This window comes from Thermobia domestica, chromosome 18, assembly GCF_964235325.1.
Source record: "Thermobia domestica chromosome 18, izTheDome1.hap1.1, whole genome shotgun sequence".
NCBI classification, from domain to species: domain Eukaryota; kingdom Metazoa; phylum Arthropoda; class Insecta; order Zygentoma; family Lepismatidae; genus Thermobia; species Thermobia domestica.
Genome location: NC_137471.1, coordinates 16,130,085 through 16,156,590, shown reverse-complemented (window position 1 = coordinate 16,156,590; position 26,506 = coordinate 16,130,085). Strand labels below are relative to the sequence as shown.

General features: G+C 35.9%; 1 protein-coding gene across 1 annotated transcript in view; it reads right to left on the bottom strand.

The window, feature by feature from the left end:
• Positions 1-4,975: 4,975 nt before the first annotated feature.
• LOC145674857 (uncharacterized) overlaps positions 4,976-26,506 on the bottom strand; it is a 210,995-nt gene continuing 189,464 nt past the window's right edge. The window contains exons 6-8 of the mRNA XM_081745092.1: positions 19,561-19,780; positions 13,614-13,865; positions 4,976-6,682 (exon numbers count right to left, since the gene is read on the bottom strand). Of these exons, the coding sequence (XP_081601218.1) occupies positions 6,672-6,682; positions 13,614-13,865; positions 19,561-19,780 (483 nt within the window). The 3' untranslated portion in view covers positions 4,976-6,671. The remainder of the gene's footprint in view (positions 6,683-13,613; positions 13,866-19,560; positions 19,781-26,506) is intronic.

Below are 26,506 nucleotides of genomic sequence, written 5' to 3'. Positions count from 1 at the left end.
AATTTAATAGTTTTTTTAAAGAATTAATTACAAGCAAATTATATGATATATTAAATAATAAATTTTCCTTTCAAACTGAAGTTTGAATACGATTATCTTTTTATCTGTACAAGTAGTTATTTACTGTTTGAAATTGTAGGTTACAACAATGTTATTGAAACTAAAAGAATTCTTATTATTCTAAAAACAGAAAACAAGGGAAAAACTTAAAGTACTTGCCTCATAAATTATTAGCTGTTATTCATCGTCTTATGATACACTTAACTAAAATGTTGCCTGTTATGCCATTAATGTAGAAGAATTTTGTAGTCATGTAAGAGAAAAGAAAAAGAGTCTGTGCAGTTTGTATGTTGCAATAAAAATAGGTCTAAACAACGGTGCAATACAATTTACTGAAACGAATCAATATCTAACGAAGAAATTAGTGTGGAAGTGAAATAGAAATAGCACACTTGCTGTTGTTGATGTTTATCTTTTCCTTAAGGAAGGAAAGTTCAGCAACAACATAATACCTACATGTAATTGAAAGACAGAAATCGTTCATGTATTAGCTTTCTCGAAGACAATCCTCTACAGATATTTTATTTATTTATTTATTTATTTATTTATTGCCAAAATTGTGAAATATTTATTTTTCGGGTTATTTTGTTTATAAGACTATGGATATAGAGAATATTAAAATAAAATATTTTTGAAAATGCCTTTTGTTTTTAAAAAATTAGATAAAATAAGCAGAGGCAAATCTAGGAGGGTTTAGATTTCTGGGCTTTCAGCATCTAAGGCCATTTAGCCCCTCCTTAAAAATTTCTGTTTATGCATGACTAAAAAAAGGGGGAAGTTCTCAAATACAATCACTAGATAAATGCTTCAAATTTGACGTAATATAATGATATAACATTCATTTTTTAATACGGATACAAATTAATGTATATTTATTTAAATATTTACAAGAGAAATGAAGTTTTTATGCTATAAATTGATTAAATATGAGAGCTGTAGCTGTTTTCTTTTTTGTTACAAATGTAATCTTTTTTAAAAAAGTATTTTTTTTAAAAAAAAAAGAACTTTTTATTTTTTAGTATGGTATATCTTCTTTTTAGCGGCGGATTTAGCCCAGAGTCTTGGGGCATACGCCCTCCAGTTTTCTGAGTGACATGAATGGTTTAAGCTATTATTTATATATTTTTGAAAGTTTATAATAAACATGATATATCTATCATAGTCTCAGTTCTGACTGCCCCCCCCCCCCACTTCACAGTTTTTACCTTCTAGATTTGCCTCTGCGGGGCCCCGCGTAGCGTAGTTGTTAACTCTCTCGCCTTCGGTGCGAGCGGTCTTGGGTTCGATTCTCAGTGGGCCAGCCACCCTGAATGAGGTTTTCCTGGGTTTTCCTCATTTACACTAGGTAAATGCCGGGGTGGTACCTAACTTATAGGCCCCAGGCCGCTTCCTTTCTTCCTTCCCTTTCCCCGGATAGTGTGCTCGCCGAGGGACGTCATCTCTAAGTAGGGTTGTTAAATTTGTTTTTCAAAAATATTTTTAAAATTTTATTTTCTACTTTTAAGTTATAATTAAATATCTAATCTATTATTGTGGAATTTTGTTTTCTTCCCTATATGTTTGCCGAGAGATTCAAAAATTACACTTACTTTTATATACATGTATATATATTAAATATATATATATATATAGATAGATAGATAGATAGATAGATAGATAGATAGATAGATAGATAGATAGATAGATAGATAAGAAGCTTCAATACAACACCAACAACATTTGCGAGGTGATTCCTAACGCCAAGATAAGGGAAAAGTATAGACCAACCTGGGTGCACAAATGCTTCCTTTCCGAGTTATAGGCTGCCGAAGACATGAAAAAATGAACTTTAAATGTCCATAGCTCTAATACTATGAGGCATACCGTAGTCGGGTCAAAACTTTACTTAGGAACTAGTATATGCCCTGTCCAAATATCCAAGTTTCAGGATCCTGAGGTACTTCCGCAACAATTTTTATACGGGTTGTTGGTGAGTACTTCAAATTATATGCCCGTAAGCTAACTTACTTTTTAAAAATTGTTGCGTGAGTACCACAAGATTCTGAAACACGTATTTTTGGATACCCCCACATATTAGTTCCTTAGTGAAGTCTTGACCCAACTACGGTAGTTCCTATAGTGCTGGAGCTATGGACCTTTAAAGTTTTCTTTTATGTCTTCGGCAGATTGTAACTCTGAAAGTAAGCATTTGAAAACCCTGGTTGGTCCATACTTTTTTTTGTCTTATCTTGGTGTCAGGAGTCACCTCGTAAACGTTATCGCTGTTGTTTTGAAACACCCTGTATAATAATGGACTATTGTATTGTATCTCGACTTACAAGCCCGTGCAAAATTTCGTCATTGTCTGACGTCGGGAAATGAATTAAATTAATATTGCAGAATGGGAGAACAAAGTTGAACCATGTAAATTAAGGAAAAGTAATTAAAAATGAAATTAATTCTTTAATTTAACATTCCGTTATTATGTCCTTTAGGCTAATGCAGATAAGATGATTAATGAAAATTAATGATTATGAAAGAATTGGTAGAGTGAGAATGTGGAAGGAAACGACAAAACTTCGTGAAAACACAATGTTCAACACGAATCCAAATAGGGGCAGTGGTGGCCCAGTGGTAGAGCGTTCACCTCTGGTGCTTGGGGTTCCGCCTTCCGGGTTCGATCCCAGCCCCCGCCTAGTGAACTTTGTGGTGGACAAACACTGTGTGCGTGGGTTTCCTCGGGGTTCTCCCGTTTCCTCCTACTTTCTTCATTCCACCATTGCATTCATTTCTCATAATCACCGTTTCCTTTAGCCTAATCGGCATAACCGTGGGACGTAAAACTCAAAGATTTCATTTCATTTTCACGAATCCAAATAGCGTGAGATTGAACTAGAGACTCCTCGTAATAGAGATGGTGAATACCCTACCACTGAGCTGCCATGCTCTCGTAGATTGAGGGAGGTCTGTTCGGATGCAGATAACCATACAACTTCTTACAGATATATACATATCTTATTTTCTTTATGGGTGGCGGATACAATAGATTTGTGAAAAGAGCATAACGGATATTTTCCGGTTGTCCGGCGGGCTATTACCCATGAACTAGACATTTTTTTTTTTTAATTTGAAAAGTATTGTTTAATTTCGTTCTACGCTAATATTCTTTTATAAATTTTTCATGATTTTCTAAATAGTTAATATATAATATTCATGTAATAACAAAGAATAGTTTCTTTCGAAGTTACACTTACACAATATACAAATTTGATTTACGTAAAATTTAAGTTACGGAAAAGGTTTATATAAATTATTATTATTCACGTAAAATAAGGGATTACTGTATAATAAAACCAGAATTACTTATTCAGATACATATAAAGGCAACACATATATATATAGGGCATAGGAAAGGAAAAAAATAAACACAACATAAAATAAATATTTGTAATTTAATATAAATTATCCTTGGATAAAAATTATATACAAAACCATTTAAATACAAATATAATATATATTACTGTAAAAAATAAAACATAACTTATTTTACACTTTAAAATATACACTTATATGAAAAAAATGTCTCTAGCAACTTTAAAAAAAATTAAATTACAAAATACAAAAAGAAAATCACAATTGAATCGATTATCTTAATAAAAATTGTACATTGCTATAGAAAGACTGTCTCTAGTTGCCATATAATATATCTTCAGACTTATTAATATTTTAAAAATATAATAATTTACACACATCTTTTCTCGTTTCTTTACTCTTTTTCTTTGTTGAGAAAAATGATTCTCGTTTATTTCTATTTCCAACCACACAATATGCATTGACACACACAAACATACATATGCATATAAACACTTACACAGAACAGAAATTTAAAATAAAAAAGCGTAAAAATCAGCAGCAGATAAACATACAAGTATATGTATATATATTTGCACACATTCATAACATACACGCGTACATACACAAACATACAAATACGTCGTCGATTTTTATGGCAAAGATATGTTATATTCAATATGTATCGCTAATTAACAATGTATTCTTATTTTGTATTTAATTTATTAAAATCGTGTTTAGATACGGTTTTAAAACTTTTTTTTTGTTTATTATCATAATGTATATTACCTAACACACTAAGCCTTATTTCATGCTAAAAACACTTCTCGTTCCATGTTGAAAATTCATATATTTTATGCCTTTTTTTGAGTTCTTATTCCGATAAACAGTCCTTCTTCGCATTTCTAGTTCGATCATCTCTCATTCAGTGCAGAAATGCTTTTTCAATTTAAATTAACTGTCTCTGAAGCAGTGTTGATAAACCTGTAGTTTAAAATTAACTGTCTCTCAAGGAGTACTATGGGCACATTCCGTACTTTGCAAAATTTTGCGACCGCAACGCAACCTCAAAATATGCGTTAAGAAATTTTGGTGGTGCGAAATTACTTACGACAAACAGTCGATACCAAAACGCAAAATTTGAGTCAGTAACTACATAATAAAATAGGATTGCCCTATCAAATATCGCAAACTAAAGCGCAAATTTTGCATTGCGTTCTTGCAAACCGATTCGGAATGAGGCCTTTTATAAGTTTGCCATTTTAAATTAACTGTCTGTCTGTTAATATAATAACCTTTCTTTTCAAACTAAGTACTCAAGCAGTGTTGATATGTTTTTCGATTAATATTGTTTCTCAACTAGTATAACGCACTTTCTTTCGTCTTAGATTGTCTCCAACAATGTTAATATGCTGTTCGATTTAAATTAGTTGTTTCTGAACTAGTGTCGATATGCTTTCTGTTTTGAATTACTTGAAAAAGATCAGTATGATAGGCAGAATATTGATATATTCAAATACCAAATCATGACCATGTTTTCACTTATAATTACATTTTTAAAAGAACATATTCTTTAATTGATTTTAATAATACCAATATTCAGTGTAAAGGGGTAAAAGATAGTTGTATCTGTTCTTCCTCGATTTGTGAAGATTATTCAAATATTCATTTCTATAAATGTATATTGTATCAAGCAAGGTAAATGTATTCACTCATTTTATAGTTATTTTATTCTTAGTAACACCATCAATTATATTCCGATTTTTTAACGTTTAAATTCTCTCTTATTTCATTCGGACATCCGCTGTCTCAAAATACAAAGCAAAACAACATATATATTATACGATACGGTCTCCAGCGGAAAACAGGATGATTTCTTTGATTTTTACTTCAGTAACACGCTTAGATTCCTCAAATTCAGATAAAACGTACCAAAAAATGTCTAACATAAAGATTGTGATGCGTAATAAGTGAATTATACTTGTAAATACTTGTAAATAATTGAGTTTTCGTTTTACTTCATAAAACTGTGACAGACTTTCAAATTATGCGTGTAAAATACCAATATTCCTCTATCAGTCTCAGTAACTGAATAAGAGCATAGATGAAATCTGTTTATTGACACGTTAAATTTTATTTATATCAAAATTGCTTTAGAAAGTATCAAATTTAAATCAATATTAATTCTGGATACAAAAACCGATTTATCGTGGTTTTAAACTTGTTCGATTTTCTGTGAAGCCGGTTTCGGTTTCAGAAACTTATTATATATATATAGTATATAGTATATAGTATATAGTATATAGTATATATAGTATATAGTGTATATAAAAGTAGTTTCGATTGTCTATCAATACCGTACTTTTTTGGGTCTTTTCGTTTACTTGTTTGGAAATGATTACTACAAGAATTAAACACAAATACCAGCTTCAGCGAGAATCACATTGGTTTCAATAAAACCCCAGAAATGTCCTGGAGAAAACGGAAAACGATCTCAGTAGATTAGAAAGGGGTATTGGAGAAAACTGAAATATCAGTTTCCGGTTTTTAATTTTTTAAAAAATTGATTTTGCCCATCATTAGTTAAAATACAATGTCTTGCTAATTCTTTCCGCTCTTGGTCTGGCTTATGTTGACAGACAGATACATGAATAAAATTGATTTAATAGATCTCGTGTAGCACAGTTTGAAAGTCAAAAAAAAAAAAAAAAAAAAAATAGTAATCGACATCGTTTCACTCATTTATGTATACATACATCGTATGAAAACAATTTCTTTCTTTACTTAATGAATTTTAGAAAATTAACGTGTCACGATAATCAAAATTATTTTTAGTAGTAAATATATTACAATAATTATTCAATCAAACTCTTTATACAGGTCTGGAAAATTACATCCATTTATCTTGAAGTGAACGGTAAGAACAGGATAAGTACTGTTAATAAGATAAATTTCGCCACTTCGCCATTTTGACATTGAATCACTAATATTGGCGGTTTCAATCTTTGTTTTAATTCAAGTGTACCGTAAGGATCCATTTCGTGTCCTTACATTTCCTAATTTTTTAATTATGATAATCACCTCTAAAAATATTTTTGGACCAGTACTATTTTTGTTCTCACCGATTCTCCCTATATTTGAATGATCTTCGAAAACCATACGATGACGAGAAAGCTGCCTGTTCCGCGTCCGTCAGATGGATAGCTTAGAGTATTAGTTTGGAAGAGAAAGGACTTCAGATGATGTCATTGTACTGGCCTTTAGCACTAACTAAGGTATCATCATGGACATCCTAAAAATGGGAAAAATTGAAAATATTAATAAACATGCTAAAATAAACTTATAATGTTACGAAAAAAATATGGTTACTTAAAATGGCGTGTACTTTTTTAAATAAAAAATCTTCTTATTACAATGTATGTACCAACTAGGTAATTGAAGTACACATAATACTAAATTCAGCGCTCTGTAAATTGAGTTTGGCATAACTTGAATTTTATGTCATGCCGAATTTGTAAATTACTTTAATATAACTTCTTTAAAAAATGCAATATCATTATATGTATGTACAATCTGCATGTTCTCACACATAGTAATACTTTACAAATGGAACATCAGGTATCAATATTTATTCAAACATAATATAAAAGATTTCTCGTTACCTACAATGCACTCCGGGCTTCGAAACCACATACGGAAGTTACCTCAATGTGTCGTCCGAGGTTCGGTGCACCAAATCTTGGACGACAGATTGAGTTAACTTGCGTATGTGGGTTCGAATCCCGAAGTGCACTTTAAGTAACGATAAATTTGTCATAGAATGGCGTTCCCTCCCAGGGACTGATGATTTATGGAAATTGAATATTTAAGCCATTGTATTTGCATTTAGTGCCAACTAATACATAGTTTCAGATACTACTCGAGGCAGTAAACAAGTTAAATACACAATTAAAAATTGCTGAACAAACATTCCCAGTAACAGGATATAAGTGATTTTCTACGCCGATTTTGTGCACCAAACCTCGGATGATAGATTGAGTAAACTTCCGTATATGGGTTCGAATCCTGGAATGCACTGTAGGTAATGATAAATTGTCATAATAACTTTAAAAGTATGAAAAATATATATATATATATATACTCGTAGTTATATTAATTTAATATCGTAATAGTAAGAAATTTAGTGTGTAGTTGCGAAAACGTAAATTGCATATTACGTAAGTCGATGGTCAGTGTACGAAGTAAAGTGAGTACCACAAAGGAAGTCCTTATAGTGTTGGCTACAAGAATAGATTTGAATCTGTCTTGTTCCGAAAAGGTGTAGTGAAAGTACTTTCTCACCTGTAAAAGCATGTTTGTTCCTTTTGGAAAAGCTCTATCCCGTCTTGTGGATACCACTAGTAAAGAGTAAAATTGACTCACTCCAGGCCCGTATCCACGGGGGGCTAGCCCCCCTAAAATTTTCACAGTAGGCTTGCAAATGAACTATAATATGGTGATGAACTACAATATGGTTGGATTAGACCTCCCTATCTTCAGCCGCCCCCTCCCCCTACATTTTTAGGCTGGCTACGGGTCTGACTCACTCATCTCTGCCCAGGGCATATAATTATTGTATCTATAAACATGAAATTTGAACTTAAAATTCGATTTCTTTCACAAAAGCAAAACTTCAGAAACGATCTTCTCTAACAAGGAACCCTAGGTATGTATCAGAGCCCGATTTTCAGGAAACTTTGTATATAGATAGAGTACCTTGGGAAACTCGCACAGCCAAATTTGTAGCTGCAGAGTCCAAGACGTTGGGGCACTAGGGCCCGAGAAAGATCAAAAGTGGAACCTCAGTACATTAAGGACATGGTGAGAAAATGCACGTTTTTCTTTAAAACTAATCATTGTAACGACACGAAATGAGCATACATGTATATGAGATGGTCGATATGATCTGTTGAAAGTTATAAAAAGAACATCCGCCATCTTGAAAGAGGCCATGTTGAAACTGATGCGATTGGTGCAAATGAGAATAGGGTCACGCGATGCATTAATTTGAACGTAAATATCCACAAAAACCTGTTGGTGAAGTCTGCTGTGGAATTATATTATTCCTGTGCTTCTGGTAGAGTGGTCTAGGTACAAGATAAGCAAAGTGTATCCTATGACACTCGAACAGATGGAGGGTATGGAGCGCTATAGGTGGACTGATATGACGTTCTGATTTCTGTTCGAATTAATTTAAGTCTAATAAAAAGTTACAAGTTAATGTCAACCATGATATAATTATGAAGATTTAACCCGTCATATCAGCACATCCCACCAATTACATGTTGACTATGACACAAATGATGTAGTGCTAAAATTATATTTCGCTCGGTTTTCTTGTTCCACTGATCCCACTCACAGCGCTCCATAATCTGCATCTGCTCGAGGGTCATAAGATACACTTTGCTCATCTTGTACCTAAACCACTCTACCAAAAGCACAGGAATAATGTAATCTCACAACAGATTTCACCAACAGGTATTTGTGGCTATTTACGTTCAAAGTAATGCATCGGGTGACCCTATTCTCATTTGCACCAATCGCACCAGTTTCAACATGGCCTCTTTCAAGATGGCGGATATTCTTTTTATAACTTTTAACAGATCATATCGACCATCTTGTATCCATTTATGCTCATTTCGTGTCGTTAGAATGATTAGTTTTAAAGAAAAACGTGCATTTTCTCACCATGTCCTTAATGTACTGAGGTTCCACTTTTGATCTTTCTCGGGCCCTAGTGCCCCAACGTCTTGGACTCTGCAGCTACAATTTTGGCTGTGCGAGTTTACCGAGGTACTCTCTGTATATACAAAGTTTCATGAAAATCGGGCTCTGATAGATACCTAGGGTTCCTTGTAAGAGAAATCAAGCGGGATTTATTAATATGGTATCTAAAGGATCCCTGAAATTAGAAATATAAAACTCAGCATGGAAACTACTCATTAAAAATAACTGAACGTCCTTTTCAGCGTCTTCAAAAATTCCACCCTTAAAACTTGTCAAAGCGAATATTTCTATAATGTTCCAATTTCCGTTTATTTATACAGCATGGGCCCAATATGAGACTTTCCTTACGTTGGCTATATGAAATTCGGTGATTCTTAAAGTGAATACGTCTTTTAAGTAGTTTTCAAACATCCGCTCCTAAAGAGGAAAGGGGGCCATTTCTTTTTTCAAAAATTCCGCTTGTAAAGGAAAGAGAAGTAGGAACACGGAGTCCACCAGAGAAAGGTATACACCCTTTATCATCCTGTGTCAGAATACTAGCATTGACAATTATTCTGAAATTTAAGTAGGTCGTAGTATGGTTTTTCGCCCAACAGGTATCGGCATTGTCAATTGTTTTCAGTTAATATTATGTTGTAGTGCGGTTTTTCGCTCAACAGATGTCAGTACTGTCAGCCAGAGATGTGCGTCTACTCGTAAAAAACGATAGTTTACGTTTACGTGTCAACTATGCGTAGACAATGTAAACAACGTAGACTATGTAGAATATGTCAACAACACGTAATTTAATATGCCATCGTGGACAATAAAGGAGCTTTACCTTGCGAAATTACGTACAAAATAAAATGCCTAGACCATCGAATAGTAACTTTCGAATGCTTAGTTTCGTCTTGATGAAGGAAAATGAAAAATATTACGCATTTTGTAAAATATGCAAGAAAAAATTGGCAAATACAGCAGATTCAAGACTGAAAGCTCACAGGTGAGAATTAGTTTTGTAAATTTCATTATAAAAGCCGTGCTTGAAGTGGAAAATCTAAGGAAGTGGTATGTGCAGAGCAGAGTAAACATACAGATTAGATAATTCTCTCTAGTTTTTATGTTAGTCGTTTCCGTAATCTTTCGCTGCACCGAAGCAAAAACAACTAAATGAGGAAATATGAACAAACGAGCAACGAAATTGTCCTTACATTTGATAGTTGTTGTCTACATAGTCTACGCGGGAAAAGGTGTAATGTAGATTACGTAAAGATTACAGTAGACAATCGCGTAGACGTAAAATTATAGTTTACGGCACATGACTGCTGTCAGCACGGTTACTGTCAGCAGCAGCGTAAGTACGTTTTGAAGTGTTGTATCAGGTTTGGTAATGCCATCAAAGTGCAGCGTCAGTGGAGAGGGGAGCTTGGTACTAAACCACCAACCCGCCTAACAATCAAACGCATTGTTGGCAAGTTTGAGGTACATGAAACAACGAGCGATCGCTGTAATTACAGCGGTCAATCTATCAACGGAGACCGATGCACATGCCTCTGTAATCTTCTGGCGAAGGTTCTCGAGCGTCTCAACTGAAAACAATTGGCAATGTCGAAAAACCATATTACAACATACTTAAATTTCAGAACAGTTGTCAATGTCAGTATGCTAATACAGGATGACAAAGAGTGTATACATTTTTCTGGCTCACCCTATATATCTATAATATTAAAAATGTCAGTTTTATGTTCATTAAGCCTTATTTGTCCAGAGGTAAGAACATACATTTCTAATAATTATTAATTGCAATGAGAGGTGTTTTGGTCAACTATTTACAGATTTTAGAGGTTGAGTTGAGTTGATTTTAAGTTTAACGTCCCGTTCAGCAGCGAGGCTATATGAGACGTGGACCTACTGATTAACGTGGAATCCGAACCACATGAGCTCCCACCGGGAATCGAACCCGGGTCTCCCACGCTAAAGGCGTGTACGCTAACCGCTTAGCCACGAAGGAGCTCAGATTTTAGAGGTTGTATGTAGTTGTTAAGAAGCAATAAATTTATTATAAGGGTGCCATGTAAAAATGAAAAGTAAAAAAGGAACCTTCTTGATGGTTGTTGGTTATACGTATTTCCATGGCAAAATTATACGGTAGAAGATAACTACTTAGGTATAAGCAATTCTGGAATGAGAAGAGTGGTCGTTTGAATAAAGGTTAAGTTCCAACTGCAGATATTTTAATCACGCTTGACTCTAGCCATTGAAGCTAAATACACGGTTCTGATTGGTTGCAGTTACCCGTTTCTCGCCACGTAGCATACATATAGCACAAATCAAAAGCCAATTTCTGTGGGTTCTTCATAGCCGAGCATGCTAGCGAGCGAGATAGTAATGAAAATCGCTTTTGGCGTTGGTTCAAACCCTATTCAACGAAAGATTTTTTTTCATGTTTTCAAAGTTTTAAAAATACTTTTACCTTTAAAATAATATGAAAACAATATTTATTTTCCCTTGTACATAATATATAATGCATAATTTGTACTTTTTCCACCATTTACCTAGAGATTTCTGGTAGTCCTTATAAACAATGACGTTATAAACCAATAGGAGAGTAAGAAGTGGAGCCCTCGCGATGCGATTGGTTGTAGGAGTACCGGTAGTGGGAAGTTAGAGAGGGGCACACACAACTTTATTGATAGAAAAATGTGATTTACTTAAGTTACGAAACATAGCTGAACGAGTCGCAGCGAGCGAAGGGGATTGGAACCCCGCCAGGGCTCGTTTTATTCCACCTTTGCCTCCATGATAATAGCACAGGACCTTACATCACACTCGGATGGTGCAACTTCGATGTAAATCTAACCTCACCCGCTTCCTTGTGACCAACTTGAAAACAGATGGCTATGGTAAGGCATGAAAAAAAATACGCTTTCCAACTACACACATGTAGTAAGATCTCCCGTAACCGGCAACAGCAGGACTTGGCCGTTTCCGGATACAAGATTTCGCCGGATAATTGGATATACACTATCACAATATGTGTACTGAAGGGCAGTTAAGTTTCCAGTTTTATATTTCTCCATGAATTTCGATCTGGTGACTCCTCTCTTGGCAGTAGTACCGCATAGCGTAGTCCCTTACGCTCTCACCTTCGAAGCGAGCGGTCCCGGGATTACCAGTGAGGGCACTCGGTCGAAAAATTGTAATACGCTTTTTCAGGCCAGCCACCCTGAATGAGGTTTTCCTGGGTTTTCCTCATACACACAAAGCAAATGCCGGAGTGGTACCTAACTTATATGTCCCAGGCCGCTTCCTTCCTTCCCTTTCCCCGGATTGTGTGCTCGCCGAGGGACGTCATCCCTCAAATCGTGACGGGCTATAGATGCCGAAAGCCCAGAAATCTAAATCCTAAATCCTCTCTTGGCAGTTTTTGCAACAATTCAAGTTTTAATTTAAGTTTGAGAACGTTTCTCATGTGTTTTACAGGAGTAGCCATAATTGTACCACCGTAAACTCAAATTTTCAAATGCCTTTATTTAAACATAGTAAAACATCATACGCTTAAATGAAGTTTGTTGGCGCAAGTTCCAAAAGCGAAATGAACCCACGTTATCTTCCTTAGCCAATGAGATGCTCAGAGTAAGCTATTATGTGAAGCATTTGTTCTGGACTTGCCTGTCGGGGCAAATCGGCAAAGAATATAAAAGTGTCGTTATTTTGATACTTGTTGTTGGTTAATTGGGTACCGGTTACGAGAGATCTTACGGTATGTTCGATTAAGGTTAGTGTAAAGGGACAGGTTTTGCCGATAGATGTCACTACATTCTTCGTATCTCTCTCAGGTATTTTTTACCTTTCACGAAAATTTACAATTTCTTTTACAAATTTCAATGTAGACACTTCAAATTTTTAGAGAAGGGACTTCATAACGTATTAAAGAAAATAATTCGTGCCGACTTTTTATTTAGAATTTTCTTCATTGTTGAAACAGTTCCATTGTCAAAAGTTTGGATATCCATTTCAACAATCAAGCCATTTTAACAATGAAGAAAATTCTAAATAAAAAATCGGCACGGATTATTGCCTTCGATAGATTATGAAGTTACTTTTCTAAAAATGTGAAGTCTGTAGGTTGAAATTTGTAAGAGAAATCGTGAATTTTCGTGAAAGGTAAAAAATACATGGAAGAGATACGAAGATTGTACTGCCATCTATCGACAAAACTTGTCCTTTTAAACCAACCTTAATCAAGTGAAACACGATTAAAATTTTGGTAACAACAGAAAGATCACACTGTACTGAGTAATAAGTAGAGGTAATAGACTTGAGTAACGTGTCAGTATTTTCTTCGTTTTTGGAACAGACGAAATTTTCTGTTCTGGTAGCCATTCTTAAGATTTGTCATAAGTTGATACTTTAAACTACACCTTCATAAACCTTCAAGAAAACACAATTATAGACATGTTGATTTTGGTACTTACTGCAGACTTTACACCGTTCTTCATCCGAATTATCTCCACAGCCATCACGTCCTGAGCAAGGCACTGCTGAAGATCTACAGCGTCCATTTTCACATCTGAAAGGACAAAACGATGGGGCTGGTTTTGATTTCTTGGCTTTGCAAGCGGACGCTGGTTCATCGGCGCCATCTTTACAAGAGACGATTGCGTTGCAGAATTCGTACTCAGGTAAACATCGACCATCTCCACAGCGAATCGTGTGGGAAGGGCAGCCTAATGAGAAGGATACGAATGAAAAAAACATAAGGAGACATTTGTAATATGAAACAAAAAAGCATCACTAAGTATAAATATAATGTTCATTAGAGGGGTCGGGGAATATCCTTTGAAATTAACATAATATTTACCTTGTACTTACTGAGTCCGCCTATGCTAAAAAGAGTTTTTGGATATGGTTCGTCATAAACGTTCCAGGAAATATCTAGGGATAAAAATGAGAGGAACACAGGAGGACGCCGTTCCACCACTTCCAAAAATATATATATGGCGTTCCTCCACTTCCAAAGAATTACAAGATATGAAGGGGAAGAACGTGGCGTCATTCGTCCCCCTACATTTTCCGATCCACTTTTATCTCTGATTATCTCATAATACGTAAGCTATATTTTAATTACATTCTACATATGGGTCCTTGTTAGGATTCACAAACAACAACAATAGATGTGATCTGCTAGTGTTGGCATACACAATACATTAATAACTAAAGATTCTTTTTTTAGCAATAATACTATTGGCAATGAAAGACGTACCTTTTTGGCACCATATAATTTGATTCTCTCAAAAACTAAGCATGAAAATTTATTCTGGATCACGTCATTTTGTTCAGCTGGATGTCATTTATAGATTCCTCAACTTTGCACATCTTATACTTAAATAAAGTTAAATCCTAATTTTAGGTTATATCCCAATGTAATGTCATCTCGCTGTGTCATAGTGAGAAAGTTGACGAAGATATACTTCAGTATTAAGGTTGGTGTAAAGGGACAAGTTTTGACAATAGATGTCACTACAGTCATAGTATCTCTCTCATGTATTTTTTTTACCTTTCACAAAAATTCATGATTTCTCTTATAAATTTCAACTTACAGACTTCAAACTTTTGAGAGAAGGGACTTCATAACCTGCCGAAGGCAACAATCCGTGCCAATTTTTTATTTGTAATTTTCTTCATTGTTGAAATAGCTTGATTGTTGAAATGGATATCCTAACTTTTAACAATGGAACTGTTTCAACAATTACAAGAAAATTATAAATAAAAAAATCGGCACGGATTGTTGCCTTCGATAAATTACGAAGTTTCTCCTCTAGAAATTTGAAGTCTCTAGGTTGAAATTTGTAAGAGAAATTGTAAATTTTCGTGAAAGGTAAAAAAATACACGAGAGAGAGATATGAAGACCGTAGTGACATCTATCGGCAAAACTTGTCCTTTTACACCAACCTTAATTCTGTCTTAATCCGTTAACTGAGGCCCAACTATGTTCCCCATTTTGGGGATATTCATTTTATTCACATCTTCTGTCATGGGGAAAAAATGTGTTAAGACTCATCCCCCATGACCCCACATTCGATAGAAGTACGGAGATTTCCTCAGACACTCTGTATGACACTTCTGTCCTGCGCGGAATTTGAATTCCATGACAGACAGGTTTTGCAGTCACCAGCGTAATACCTTAGACAACTCGACCATGCCTGTAAGATAGAATTAGGACAAACCCTACATAGTGAAGGTACCATTTCGCCACTTGCCGGATGGAACTGAGAAAATCTCCTAAAATTCCAAGTTAGGATGGTCATGCACCGGATTCGAAGGGCGGACCATCCGATTATAATGGTAATCAATAGCCTATCATTAACCATATTCGCGCGTATTAAGTACCCATGTTAATTAACAGTAGGGTTGCTAACTTTGGAAAATTAAAAAACGGCACCCCCTCAAAATTACCTATGATACACGGCTAAGTGTGAAGTATCTCTTTTCGGACCTACCCATGGCAAGGAAATATGTTATCATGAACAAAAGTGTATTAGGACCTGAATTCTGAATACCCTTAGTACATTCACTAATAAGCTTAATAGATACATTGTGCTATAAATGAGAAACTGAAATCGGCATTGTTCATTTTATTGTATTTATCAGTAATTGCCACTTCTTTAAGATTATCGAAACAAATGAACAAAAGTATACTAATCTTTACGTTAAAATTCTGGATTTGGAAAATAAAATTTATTCTTTAAGCTTATATTTCAACTACAGGAAAATGCTTTAAGAAGTCCTTTTTCACTCTCAATAAATGTATAAAATTCCTTAAAAAGTAGATTTCAAATTTTTTCTGATACAGTCCCTGTCATCTCTTTAAAATTATCTAAACAGATGAACAAAATATATTAATCGTTGATAGATGGTGAAAGGTGACAGTTTTGGATTTACAAAATGAAAGTTACTTTTTAAATTTATACTTCGAACTAGATGAAATTGTTATGAACTAGATACAAATTTGAAACAAAAACCGGTCAAAAAGGGGTTGGTAAGAAGTTTGTACCGGTCAGCGGCTTTAATCAAAATAACAGCAATATTTCCGGCCAGACCCGTGGAAAAAACCGGCCAGTTGGCAACCCTAATTAACAGTAATATAATGACAGTACAGTTTGCCACTTATTTCTCCGTAATTTAACAGGACAAATGTCATTGTATTATTTTACCATTTCGTAACAGTTGTAAGACTTTCTTTACGTACCAAAGAGTTTGAATGTTTCTTTAGTAGACCTATGTACACGAACTTATATCCTTGAACAAATTACCCTTGACGAAGGAGTTATCAACATCATTTTATCTTTATTGACCGGAGTCTGTTCTAAGTCTTAGCGGCTCCTGTATTTGTCAAAGTCCCCATTAACAATGTCCCACGCATGTTCTTGCGTGACTGCATATGAATACTAAAGTAAGGTTTCGTGAAGAACAAAGATTATATGCATATATATATAAGTATCTTTCCCTCACGACATATAGCATGTTTTAGTTATATAGATTCCCAATTAGGTCATTGGTTTCCATTGATTACATCACACGATGTGCTACGGTGTAAATACGTCTCTAAAAGAATGTTCATACCTGGCCATGTATAGTCTTGTTGGAAAAAAACTGGCCACCCACCTGATTTCGGGGAGATCTGCACTCTTACTTACAGTAAGAACGAAATAATAAAAAAAAAAGTTTTTCTTTGACCAATCGACAATTTAATAGAATCTCCTATGCACTGTTGTCAGAATATGGCCGTGTCAAGGAAAGTGGACGGTCAATATTTTTTTCAACAATACAGTGCTTTTAACAAGATATTTCAATATATCGATTGTTTCGATTTTTGGTTATATCGATTTTCGATAACCAAATCCACTCCACATGTTGAATAGGCTTAATGCTGACTCAGGGCCGGTGTAACGGTTCAGATTTACCCCCTTAAATACTGACCCCCCGGTAAAACTGTCCCGGGTAGAAGTCAATGGAGAGCTTTCGTGAAGATGGTATTTAACTTCTGGGTTCCATAGGCCATGGAGTTACTGAGCGTCCAGGCACACTTCCGCCAACCACCTTCCCCTGGAGCTTAGATAAATTAAATCACAATTACACGTTACTCTTTTGAAGGGTACGTTCTTTAGCAAATAGTGTATAAGTGCATCCCCTCACAGTTTGACTCCCCTTCCTCCCTCGGACAAAATTTTCTGGAAAAAAGCCTGCTAGAATCACACAGCAAAATTCATATCTGGTAACTTGAGATATACGCAAACACGCATCGCTTAACTGCATGAAGATCTCAATATACCGTACTTACAAGGGACATGTTTCGGTTCGAACGCGAGGATCAACATAAAACTTGGTAGACATCTACAGGACTAAGTACTGACCACTATATGGTAAGTCATTCCCGTGTAAAACTCGTTTTCCGCCGACAGCGCCACCTATCCTTCGAAACACTAGTAGTTAGATTCCCCTATATATGTACTGAGTGAGTGAAGATCAGTCAGGTGCGTCAGTGTGTGGTAGTAGGCTCGAATTAGTGTTAAGTGTGGTAGTAAGTGTGGAAAAAATGGGTGAGCTGCTGGCATTAACCCACTTCATTTAGTTGAACTGTTAAAAGACAAACCAAGGCGCATATTTAAGAATCAGACATCAGTTGAAGCAGAAGATGAATCATTTGCGACATTTTGGTGCAATTTAATTACTAATGAGTACGAAAATGAATTAGAAATGATACACACATCGATACTCGGCAGAGATGATAAAAAATGACACGGCACAGCAAGATATCTATGATAGTAGTTCAGTGCGGGAAGAAGACAGCAGTCTAGAATGGGAAGAAGACAGCAGTTCAGAGCGGGAACAAGGCGTTAGTCGAAGCGAATACTACGTATCTTCAGCATGAAAACTGAAAAGAACAGACATTTTATCGCAGTTTACGGATGAGTATATATAAAGATTATCATGAAGGAGAATACAACTCGTACCGTATTGGAAGCTTCTGGCACGACACAAGAAAATTATTTCTTTAAGTAACTGCAAACCTATTTTGGATTATGGGCAAGCGCTGTCTACGACTCCGCTTCATTTAAAGGGAATGGGAAAATGAAACTCCAAACAATGAAGTGTGAAATCATCAGATTATTTGACGAGGCGCGAGAGCATGGAACATCAGTGCATTACTGATATTTACAGTCCTGGTCTTTCCAAGGATAGGTGGCGCTGTCGGCGGAAAACGAGTTTTACACGGGAATGACTTACCATATAGTGGTCAGTACTTAGTCCTGTATATGTATACCAAGTTTTATGTTGATCCTCGCGTTCGAACCGAAACATGTCCCTTGTTAGACTAAGTCGTCGAAGAGTAATCCTGCAAATTCTGAAGACGCCTTCACAATTCAAACCATAAGATACTACAGGATATTGGACTGATGAATGGACTTTGCGTTCCCTGATGTTGATTTTCAGTTTAACGCCCCTTTCAGCAGCGAGGCTATATGAGACGTGGTCCTACTGATTAACGTGAAATCCGAACCACATGATGAGCTCCCGTCGCTTTGAGTTCCCTACATAATACCAACCCAACACTAATCTTGGAACATCAACTGAATTCACGCAGCGAATGCAAACAGAACACTGATCTTGGAACATGAATTGAACTTATCTTGCGAATATGAACTCAACATTAACATTGGAGCATCAATCGACGCGGGCCTGTAGCTAGGGGAGGGCCTATAGCGTCCCCAAGAAATATTCTTTGCCCCTTCTAAAACAGAATGTTGTAGAGTATTTGTAAATTGACTCAAAACTAAGTTTTACTTATCAAATTATTTTCAATTTAGCAAAAATTACTCATTTTTTGTGTAAGATGACACGCTGCTTGCTAGATGCACCAAATATATCTCATAACATAGAAATACACGATTGAATTATGTATCTTTAAATAAAAATACTTGTGTGCTAATGATGAACCTTCTTAGTCTCACTGTCAGATTTGTGTACAGTAATGTTTGTCATTATGGTATATCCTTCACAAAAGAAGCAACGGCTCTGTTATAGATTCCGTAAATAATAAATAAATAAATAAATAAATAGTTTTTCAGTGTTTCTTGATGTTTTTGTCATTTCCCTGTTAGTATGTATTTCTGCCTCCTTTCTGTACAATTAAGGTTATTACTTTTGCTTGTCGTTATATTACCATCAATAAACATTTCATTTGTTTCTGGTAGGGATGCGCTCGAGTCGAGTCGAGACACAGCTCTTCCAATAGAAAAATATATATTTTTCGAGTCGAGACAACACTTTTACAGCACATTTTCGAGACAAGACAGTCTCAAATCTTGTCTCGTGCGCATCCCTAGTTTCTGGAGGTTTTTTGCTGGAGGCCTACTTACTTTTTCGAGCTCTACATCCGAGTTCGTCTTCTCCTCCAGGGCAATCTCTACTTCCGTCACAGCGTCCAGCCCTAGAAACACACTGTCCGTTCCCGCAACGGAAGGAGTGTTCAGGGCATTTGTCCAAATCAGGTCCACATTCTTCGTCAGAGCCGTCCGGACAATCTTTCTTTCCATCGCAGACGAAGAACCAACTGAGGCAATGACCGCTAGAGCGACACTGGAATAAACAGGAAAAATTGAGGAAAAATTGTACGAACAAGTTACGGAAACTATGTCAAATTTCGTTCAAATGCGGCAAGTTACGGAAATTGTATTTAAAAAATGTTTAGTTATGGAAACTGTATTCAAACGTGGTCAGGCATGGGAGCTGTATCCAAACGTGGTAAATTATAAAATACTACATTCAAATATGGTAAGTTGATGAGACTTAATTCAAGTGTGGAAATCTTTGGAAACTAGGCCTATAGTAAATGTAGCAAGTTAAAGAACATACGTTTTTGCTTAGATTCTACTCCAAATTTATTCAAATTCAAATCAGGATGGTAATAAAAATTACAAAGCAATGGTTTAACACTTGATAACTTTGTTCGGAGTACTGAAAGAAATTGTATGACATAAACAAAATAAAATTTGAAAATAAGCCCTTCATCATAGAAATAAGTATTGACTTATTAACAAAATTGGTACAAAATCATTGTCGACAATTCAGAAAAGAAAGAAAAAAAAAGAATCACAAAACAATTTCTACCAGTGAATTGTTTTTCTACATTATTTCTAAGAAACGTGGATTGTGCCGTATAGTCCAGTAAAGATAGGTTCCAACCTTAAAAAAAAAAAAAAAAAAAAAATCATGCAAGCAAGAAACCTTGCATGAAGTTTCCAAAAAAGTATCATAACCACTCATCGCATGAGAAAATTTAAAAAAAAAACACACACACATACAAACGTTTTTCAAAAAACTTCATAAAGCAGTTTTTTGCTTCGAGATGTTACAAAAAACAGCAGTTTCCTTCTTTTTATTAGCGTGTTTAGTCCCAGTTTGCAGAAACCAAATGTTCTTTCAGGTGTATATAGAGGCCCCGATTACCAGTGGGGACTTTCAGTCGAAAAAATGTAAAAAAAACTTTTTAGGCTAGCCATTCTGAGTAAGCTTTTTACTTGGATTTCTTCATTCATACCAGATAAATCCTGGGATGGTACCTTGCATGATGGTCCCACCTAGCTTCCTTCCTTCCTTTCCTCATTCCCCAGGTAGTGTGACATCTCAACAGGTCTCAAAACGTTTGTAAATGGTTTGAGGAACATTCAGGAACCTTGTCGCAGTTAGTCGAGCCTACAAATTCTTAAGATGTAAACAAAAGTGCTATTTTGAAAATAAATGAAATTAATGTCCAAAAATATTTCAACTTAACGTCCCACAATTACGTCCTTTAAGCTAAGGGAAACGCGTTGGGAAAACAGTGTGGGCAATTGTCTTCACCCTGAATTTGAGAAATAATTTTTAAATAAATAAATAAATAAATTGTATACAAAAACGTGAAACTTATATATCGGTAGACAATCTTAACGCTACTGGATGTGAATCATTAAAAAAAAAAAAAAAAAAAAAAAGAGAGAGAGAGAGAGAAAATGAAATGAAATCTTTGAGTTTTACGTCCCACAGTTATGCCGACTAGGCTAAAGGAGACGGTGATAATGAGTAATGAATGAATTGGTGGAATGAAGAAAGTGGGAGGAAACGGGAGAACCCCGAGAAAACCCACGCACACGGTGTTTGTCCACCACAAAGTTCACTTGGCGGGGCTGGAATCGAACCCGGGACCCCAAGCACCAGAGGTGAACGCTCTACCACTAAGTCACCGCGGCGCCAAAGAGAGAGAGAGACAGGAACAGCGAATGAAACGCAAAAATAGTCGACTCCATACGTTGCTAGAGTTACAGAATTTACAACTAATGAGCGAGGCGATTCACGTCGATGTGGAATTTGCAAATGTAATATATGACCTTCTTCCTAAACATATCAATCGTTTGTTGTTGAATTATTAACAAATAATACATTTTGCTAAACATAGTATAGAGAGGTACGCTAAACATACATTTTTGAATGATTGGGTTTGCGTTTATAATAGGGATGGCCAAAATTTTCCGGAATCCGGATTCCGGAAATTTTGTTTTCCGGAATCGGAAAATTTACTTTCCGGAATTCGTAAAAATTCCGGATTTCGGAAAAATTCCGGAATTCAGAAAAAATCCGGAATTCGGAAAAATTCCGGAATTCGGAAAAATTCCGGATTTCGGAAAAATTCCGGAATTCAGTAAAATTCCGGAATTCAGAAAAATTCCGGATTTCGGAAAAATTCCGACATTCGGAAAAAATCCGGAATTTAGAAAAAATCGGAATTTTTCCGAGATCCGGAATTTTTCCGATTTTACTTTCCGGATTCCGGAAAGTAAAAATTCTGGAATTATCCATCCTTAGCTAATAGCTGTTAAAAGAGAAACACAATAATGAATAGGCTATATATACTGTATTAATTTCTTGTAGTTGGATATGTCTTTATCATTTACGTAGACAATTGCTACTGCAGTTATTTACTACTTTATGAGAAAGGTCTTATTTTCACACACAAAAAAGTCGCCGGTATGTCTCAAACATTATCGCGTTCCCACCTGCAGCTGCTCCAAAGCACTGCAAACTACTTTTTAACCAGGCGAAAGGCAGTGAAGGAAAATAAATCTCAACAAATATTCTAATAACATTCGCTTATTGTCAACATACCTACAGTGAGCGCAGAAAGTGTTCGTACACCGTGCATACTTTATATTGAAAACAGCTAGCATGAGAACGGGAGGTGGAAAATATATATATAACCAGAATTAAGACTACACATTCATACATTTTATTTCTATATACAAGAGAAAGGCCAAACAAACACAATCACTGTTTTGTTCAGAAGAAAAGAGAGAATTCCTTTTTTGTAAACGCAAAAACTCACCGTACACTTATGCTTGAATTAATGCTTATAAAGTATATTACGTTATTTAATATTTTGTGGGATTACCCTGTACGTTAATGATTGTCTGTAGTCTTCGTGGCATTGATTTCACCTGTAGTAGTTCGTAGTTCTGTAGCTTCGGGACTGATTATGTCCCATTCTTCTTGAATAGCTTTTCTTAGGCCTTCTTTAGTAGACAAGCTGTGCCTTCTGATTCTTGTCTCCAGAACAGATCATAGATGTTCTATGGGGTTCATGTCTGGGGATTGGGGAGGTGTGCGAAGCTGTTTCAAGGTATCAAACCTTGCAGACAGGCCTCGTTCAACAGTACAAACAATAATTGCGATGTATAATGTTTCTATCACTGTGCGAAACCATAAAAAAAAAATAATAAAAAAAATAATAAAAAAAAAAGAACTGGAAGACCAAGAGTGTTGAGTGAACAAGTTAAACGTTACATTATTAGGGAAAGAAAAAAGGTTCCAAAAAGTAGTGTTGTGCAATTGGCAACGGATCTGGAAACACGCGGTGTTAAAGTATCAGCCAGTACAGTGCGGAATATTTGCAGGGTATCATGGTCAGATAGCCAGGAAAATGTTCTGGGTGAACAAGACAAATCGTATAAAGAGACTAAAGTTTGAAAAAGAGTATAAAGATAAGGGATCAGGCTTCTTTCTGGAATAGGGTCATATTTTCGGACGAAAGTAAATTTAATTTTATCGAGTCCAATGGGAGGCGTATGGTATGGCGCAAGGTGAATACAGAGATGAATCCTCAAAATCTCGTCCCTAAAGTAAGACACGGAGGAGGGTCCGTGCTCGTCTGGGGTTGTATGAGTGCCTCAGGAATGGGTCGTCTCCACCTTATCGATAGAGTGATGATCCACAAAGTGTATATTAACATATTAAAGGAATATCTCCATACTAGTGCGCAGAAGATGGTTCTTGAAAACAATTTATTGTTCAGCAAGACAACGACTCCAAACATACAGCGGAAAATACTCGATTGTGGCTACTCTATACAGGGGCGGATCCAGGACGGACTTCTGGGGAAGGGGCGGTCGGCAGTAATACTGCTACTTTTAAGAGCTCCAAACTTGTTATGGATGGGTTTATTTATATATAAAATAAGAAAGTTTCCTCTTGTGGGGGGGGGGCGATGGCCCCGATCGCCCCCCTCTGGATCTGCCCCTGAGGTTTGCTATCTTTCTCAAAGACTTACCCTTCTTATGCACTTTAATAATTACTTTTCTTGTCTCCTCATTTGTTCCTGTTCGGTTGCTTCCCATTTCGACAGCCCACCGTGCAGTTTTTTCACTCCTATTCACAACTAAACTCATTCTGTTACTCGTCATGCTATACAGAGGTGTATACTCAGGTGAATACTAGTGAACCCCAGTTGTGGTATCTTTGTTTCGTATTCGTACGTCAGGTGTACGATCTCTTTTTGCGTCTACTCTATACATTTTCTACGAAATTTATTTACTTTCTGACCATTAAACTTGTCTTTGTGGTTCTTTATTGATATATTCATAAAGCTTAGTTTTCATTATTCATATTGTGTGTGTTATTACACTTCTAAAATTTTCTGTTTCTTTTTCGCAGGCATTCTCGTTTCAATAGCATAGGTGTACGAACACTTTCTGCGCTCACTGTATGTACAGTAAATACAAATTTATAATTTTTGACTTTACGAAGTATACAATGTAATTGTTCAATAATTAACATAAGCAGGCATTCATTAATTTATATTAATATAATAGTTAACAAAACTAATAAGCGGGTGATTGATGACTCAGTGGTAGAGTTTTCATCTATGGTATTCTAACCCAGGACATGTGGGTTTTCGATGGCTAATTTTGTGTTCGAAAATTTTTCCGGTGGTAGGCCTACTCTTGGTTCCCTTTCTTATATTTGTTCCATCATCACTCATTAACGAATTTAGTTTATCAAAACTCTATAGCCATATATTCATTCTGTCCGTCAGTGAAACAAACAGTCTCAAGTACTATCTGATGGATTACCATCAATTTTGGCCATGATGTACAGAGTCAATAGTTAAGAATCGAGTTCCCTGATGAATGTAATATTCAAACCGGAAGCGGTACAAATCAACCATTTCCGGTTTTAACGTTAATCATTATATAGTAAATATGGTAATAGATAGCGAGAAGCGGTTTCCAGTAATCGACATATATAACATTCATGTAGATAGAATGTTACCCAGTTTGTGCATCTGCTGAAAATAATGAGCTTAGGTATTTAGAGAGAATTTTCCGCTTTAGAAAATGTGTGCTTGGTAAAGAATGTAGAGAATTAGCTGAGTCAGGCATGTAGCTAGAATATGGTAATAGGAAGGGGGGGGTCTGTCACGAAATACTGTGGTTATTTACCAGGGGCTCAATCATTCTAAACTATTTTATTGGCAACATATATTGGTTCGTTTAGCCAAGATTTCTAATGGGGGCATGATATGAAATACTGTGCTTACACACCAGAGGCTCGATCAATCTAAATATTTTACTGACAACATACCCATATTGATTGGTTAGGACAATAAAATGAGGATATATTAGTAAGTATTTTAATAAGAAGCTATGAAGAAATCTCGAGTAAAAGAATATAAAAAAAGTATTGAAAAAGATATCGTCTTCCGAGGTCATTCGAACGGTGTCGAGAATTTTGCGTCTGGGAAATTTGCGCCCTACCTCAAGAACAGGGAAAATTGCGCCTGCGATGTACCTCCACCGGGAAGTTTGAGCCCTGCGAAATAAAAGAACCTACTGGAGCTTACGCATTTCCTCGGAAGGGCTGACATTACAGCATAAACAATCCTCCCCCCACAACCATGCCATTTGTGATTTATTTTCATTGTGGCTATATAAGGGGAGAATAAACTTCAATATAAGCCAAAAGAACCCAACGGATCAACGCAATCACTGCTTCTTCCAGAGATGATTTTGGGGGAACACTGGCCTCCCCAGAGCTCTCAGAGTGCCCCCTCGGAGGAGACCAAAATAATACGTCTATAATATAATAATAAATAGAATAGTACCAGCAGTGACCCCCCTCCGGAATACTAAATGTGCCCCCCGGAACATTTTTCCTGAAAGAACGACTGAACGCAATTGTGTGTTTGAAGTGTAATTCCAGCAAGTAAACACACTGTACATAGTTTTCTTGATAATATTACTGAACTGATTTTACATTCACTTTACATTTTCTTTTCTATATTTTGTGTCCTGAAAAGCCAAAGAACTCGCAAGGATTGTGAACAGAGATATCTGGGTAGAGCCAAACAGCCTTTTGTAGATTAAATTATACTCTTTGATTATATTAATAAATAATTATATATCAGTCATTTATACGTTTATTGTAAATTTTGTAGTATAATGAAAAATTGTATTTGTATGGATTGCCCTTTAGTGAACTAAAATTGTATTTTTTTCATTTGTTCGGAATATTATAACGGATGGAGTAACTCACTGAGACGATGAGAGGCAAGCCTAGTTCAAGTGCGAGTGGAAGTTACTTTACACAATACAATAATAAGTTGAATTGTAGGGCGCTAACATCCCAGTGGAAATATATAGCCGGCGCATTTTCCCCTCTTTTTGGGGTAGGGCGCAAACATCCCAGTGCAAATATATTGCGAGCGCATTTTTTCCTATTTTTGTGGTAGGGCGCAAATTTCCCGGGCGCAAAATTCTCGCATTCAAGGAAAATATAATGTCCGTGAAGTTGACAAGCCACTTATGTCAGACTCCAATTTCGACTTTAAACGTCGCTAGTGCTACGTTAGTGTTCGATAGTGACGCAAATCGCTAGTACTCCAACTGCATGCCAACACGCCCACTTCTAAGAATCATCTCAAAAATGAGGTTAACCGTTAGAGCAAGTAAGTGCTCATTGGTGCCATTAACATTAACGTTAAAGCCTCCATCGTAC